This window comes from Austrofundulus limnaeus, unplaced genomic scaffold, assembly GCF_001266775.1.
Source record: "Austrofundulus limnaeus strain Quisiro unplaced genomic scaffold, Austrofundulus_limnaeus-1.0 Scaffold2098, whole genome shotgun sequence".
Taxonomy (NCBI): domain Eukaryota; kingdom Metazoa; phylum Chordata; class Actinopteri; order Cyprinodontiformes; family Rivulidae; genus Austrofundulus; species Austrofundulus limnaeus.
The window spans coordinates 2,675-7,512 of NW_013954500.1; the positions used below are offsets into that span (position 1 = coordinate 2,675).

General features: G+C 39.5%; 1 protein-coding gene across 1 annotated transcript in view; it reads left to right on the top strand.

The window, feature by feature from the left end:
• Positions 1 to 1,149: 1,149 nt before the first annotated feature.
• hoga1 (4-hydroxy-2-oxoglutarate aldolase 1) overlaps positions 1,150 to 4,838 on the top strand; it is a gene marked incomplete at its 5' end in the record, with an annotated part of 8,590 nt that continues 4,901 nt past the window's right edge. Inside the window, 2 exon segments of the mRNA XM_014034400.1 lie at positions 1,150 to 1,284; positions 4,495 to 4,591. Of these exon segments, the coding sequence (XP_013889854.1) occupies positions 1,150 to 1,284; positions 4,495 to 4,591 (232 nt within the window).

The window sequence follows — 4,838 nt, forward strand, 5'->3', positions numbered from 1 at the left end:
ACAAGACACACACACAGCCACGCTAGGTATGGAAAACAAGGGCACACCCAAACTGCAAAATAAATAACACAAAGGTTCCAGTCAGTGTATAAGATACTAGTCTGGTCTAAAATGTAATAAAAAAAACAACAAACAGACACATTGTGACAAGTCTAGAGGAGACAACTTTTTATGTAAGAAGCTTTATAAAAAATAAATGTGTGTCTACCTTAGTGGGACTTCTGACACTGAGAGGAGGCCAGGGTCTCATAGGTGGGCAGTATGAGGTGTCAGCAGGTCTCCAGATGATCACCAGTCTTTGTGGATCTGTTCTTGAACTTGATGATTTTCATGAGACAAAGCTGACTCCAGAACTCTCCATCCATGTGACTTGTTGCTCTGGATTTGATCCCAATGTCATTTTGCAGAGTCAAAACCTCATTTTCAACACCGGAGCAGTCCAGACTGAAACATGGACACATCCATCCATCCTGGTTTGTTGTGAACACGTGACCCTAACGTCTGGTGAGACCGTGTTCGGAGTGCTGTTTCACCAAACCCAAAACTCACCAGACTACGTCTGTGAGCGGAGCTGGGGAGGGTGGAGGGAGCGTGTTCAATGCTGGAATGTAAACTCCTCCCGCCTCCCACCTCCACCGCTTCTGCCGGAGAGCTCAGCGAGTGGACATGAGTCCCGGGCCGGAGCGCAACTGTTACAGGAAGCTTGTGCTCCGTGAGCTACTGGGAACCAGCTAACGAGCTACCGGCCGATCGCCATCGACTGGTTGGGCACCCCTGCACTAAAGTATGAATTTGTTTGATATAACKGTGAACCCGCCCATATAAAAGGAGTACTCAATATTGTCCTTTATAAGTTACTAAGTTTTTGTAATAAAACTTTAAAGACAAAAATAATAAAGACTTCAAATGGTTAAATGGAGTGGAGAAATACTTAGATTATCTGACATTATAAATCTAAGATAAATAAAGATTAAATGAGATTTTAATATTGGATATCAAACAAATTATCCACAGAAATATTAGGGAAGGATTTTAAAGCTGTAAAAATTGTAACAAGAAAATTAACTCAGAGCAAAGACCAAGTCTGAAGTTTTTGAGATCTGAACATGTACATTTTCTAAAAGGTATCTCCTCTGTCCAACCCTGCAGGTGGCTGACAGCAGCCCGGTGCCAGTGGTTCTGTACAGTGTTCCAGCTAACACAGGACTGGAGCTACCACTGGACACTGTGTTGGAGCTTTCTCACCACCCAAACATTTTGGGCCTCAAAGACAGTGGAGGAGATGTAAGTAGTTTTGTTTTAACCCSGATGACTACAAAGATTTTGAAAGCAGCCAATGAAGTATTTTTTTAAATCACATACACATGCAGCCACACTAATGATCAGTCACAAATCATTAATGTGTAGGATTTCTACTCCTCTTTTAACACATTTATAAGGAAATTCTTTTTAGCAAGGGGTCTTTTTATTTTTGGTAAATATCTCCTTCGTGTAAAAGTGAATGGACAAAACACAAAAAGTGATGTGGCTCAGTGAATTTTTGATTGATCAATTAATAAATGTGATCATTTTTTTATACAATCAAACAAAATCACTACAGTACACTTATTTTTGAGCAATCAATTTCCTATGAAAAGTTTTAAGAATCAATAACAATCCAGATCGTGTCCGAACTTAATTATTCATCAATTCAGCACCTAAAATTGACAGCAAATGTRAAGCTTGGGTCTTGAATACCCAACAATTGAGGCAAATAACTTAGAGTTGGCAAGGCAGGGATTTAAGAAAAGGAGGAAAGTAAGATTTTAGTTAGTTCCTATCTTATAACCTTATCTTTAAAGAATGTGAGGAACCAGAAGAACATCTCTTCCTCTGTGTCGGCCAGAACAATTCAATTCAATTCAGTTCAGTTTATTTATACAGCTCCAAGTCCCAACACACATTGTCTCAGGACACTGTAGATAAAAAGAACAATGTAAAGAAGAAAGCAGCAGATTGTGTTGAATCACTTCATCACAGTCTCCCATCCTGAGCGCTTAGTAACAAAGCCAGCTTCTACCTTTGACGATGATGTCACCTGTCCAGGTATTCAGGAAGATCAACAGTCGGTACAAAAAAATCCATTTAGATTCATCCACTCAGTAGTTATCATCCAGCACATGTTACCCTTTCAGCGTCAGCTAGTTCCGCATCATGCTGTCGAAAGAAAGGCCCAAACTGGATCCCAGTTCCAAAAGAAGACTTGCTCCCACAGGAAGTCAAGACAAAGTTGCTTTGTGAGCTTTCAGCTCTTGTTTCGTGAGCACGACAGCGGTGTGATCTCKCGTGGCTGTTCACCCACAGCAAATACTGTCTCGCTCATCTGTGGTTCAATCTCGTCTTAGGAGATCGGTTTGAGCTTTCTCATATTCAGATCATTGTGTGATCATTTGTTTGAGTTATTGCTCCTAACGGTCCCTTAAGGCTGAGTCACACTACAATATTTTAAAACAGTTGGCCGATTTTCAAAGACTGATACAGCTCACACGTGAGGATAAAAAAAATCATGGATCTACCAGGTTTGGTCCTGGTGTACAGCCACACAGCAAGAGACAACACACAAAAAGATATTTCGTTCATGAACATTCAGGTGTCATTAAATCACGTGAGACTTCCTGAAATCTCGTGATAATTCAGATGTCAGAGGAAGAAACAATGTTGATCATCTGTGGACTATTTTTACCAGAGGAAAAACAATTCCAGGAGTTTTAACATCCAGCAGACTTTCTGCTGAGTTATGACAGGTTTTGTTTACGTCACCTCTCTTTCTGATTGGCTACACGTCTCATTCAACAGGCTGAGAGCTCAGGTGAACACTACACACACTGTGATATCAGGCCAAAACATCTAACATGTTGAATATCCCCGATTTGAGGTCGGAGTGGTCCCGACGTCCTTCTGAGCCGACTAGATCACTCTTAACTCACCACCCATGGTGGGAATATCTGCTCAGATTATCTTTAGAGCCATCACCATAATCTTGACTTCCTTAAGATTGTTGAAAGGACAAAAATCGGCCTGATTTTCTTGTGGTGTGACGCTGCCTTTAGGAGCAAGAGTTAAGCTGAGACGAGACATCACTGAGGTTGAGTTGAGATAACCGTTTGAGCAATACTTGAGAAATGGGATAAACAGAAGAGATCTCATAAGTGTATGCCTCTGGTCTCAATCATGTCTCGGTTATTTTGAAGGAGAATTAAAGAGAACAACATGAGATGAATTTGAGACTTTAATGAGACAAATCTGAGAAACATGAGCCGTAAAACAGATCTTACCATTGTGTGTCAGCCCATTAGAACATAGTGAAAAAAGCCTTCAGTTGGCATAAAAAATAATAATAATCAGGTCAGAAATAATAGGGCCTTCCGCTATGCCACTGCGTTTGGGCCCAAAATAAAACAATTCACAATTAATTAAAAATATCATGTTTTATATTGCCAATCTTTAGATTGAGTAGTTACTTAAATGTGAAGCAAAACATCTTCAAAAATCAAAAAAAGCCTAGACGCTTTGATTGGTTTTGTTAAGATCAACATGGCTGAGACTCTTAACTAGAAAATTAGGTAATAGTGTTTAACTTTATGACACATTTTTAGGCTTTTCAGTAAAAAAAATCAAACAAAAAACAGAATGGGTGTGTGATCACTTTGTCATTTAGGTAATATGTTTTTCATAAAGTTAGGAGTTAGTTTTTCTGCATTCTGCTACTTAAAAAAATAAAGACTAATCAGTGTTCCTGACAGGGAGACAGTTGTCTTACTGCAAGGTTATTTTTTTCTATTAAGGATCTGTGTACACAGTCTGAGTGCTTTAGCTTTCAGGAAACCAGCAGGAGCRCCTATAAGCTGACTGACTGATTGATCAATTACAGTTCTGCATGTTTAAAATGACTAATATGAGGAAACTGAGTGACCCTCCATGGTAACACTGACGGAGGTTCAAACCAGGCTGTGGGTTTTTCCTGAGGACCTTTTAGCTTTAGAATTTCATTGTGGTCTTTGTGATAATTTCAGGTTTATTTGGATTCTAAGTAACGATGTCCTGGATTGACAAAAGATTATTTAATCAGGCAAAACAAAATAAGGAGCTTTTAAGAGTTGATATTCATGAGCCTTTTCCATTCTTGCTGTCTCTCTTCTGCTCATCTTTTGAAGTCAGTTCCTTCCTTTAAARCTCCCATGCGACTTTTCCCTTTTTGTCTCCTCCCTTTTCTGTTTTGGATCTTCAGTGATCCTGTCCTCTGAGAACCCCAGTAAAACAGGAAGATGATGCTTGTATCATACTGAGCGACTTGTTTACTCTGTTAAATGTTTAGTTTTATTCTCTGCTGAGAGCCTCTCCTGGGACTAAAARCTTCTGACAGATCTTAGCTCTGGCAGCAGGTAGGAGGGTTGGTGATGAAAGACTTCAGTTTTTTTTTTTTTTTGTCTGTTTCCTTTATACATCTTCCCACAGATTACACGGATCGGCTTGATTGTTCACAAAACCAAGACACAAGATTTCCAGGTTTTGGCGGGCTCAGCAGGGTTTCTGATGGCTGCCTATTGTCTTGGTAAGTGGCCAAAAAAAGTACATTTACTTAGTTACAGTACCCAAGTAATTTTTTGAGGATTTGTAATACTACAAAGTATTTTTATTGTATCTTTTACTCTTATTTTGTCACATTAAAAACCTAAAAATGATACTTTCACTTCACTTTAAGATTTAACACCTAGAACAGGGGGGTCAAACTCATTTTCTCTGAGGGCCACATGAGCGTTATGGTGGCCCTGAAGGGCCAGTTGTAATGAACTTTGATG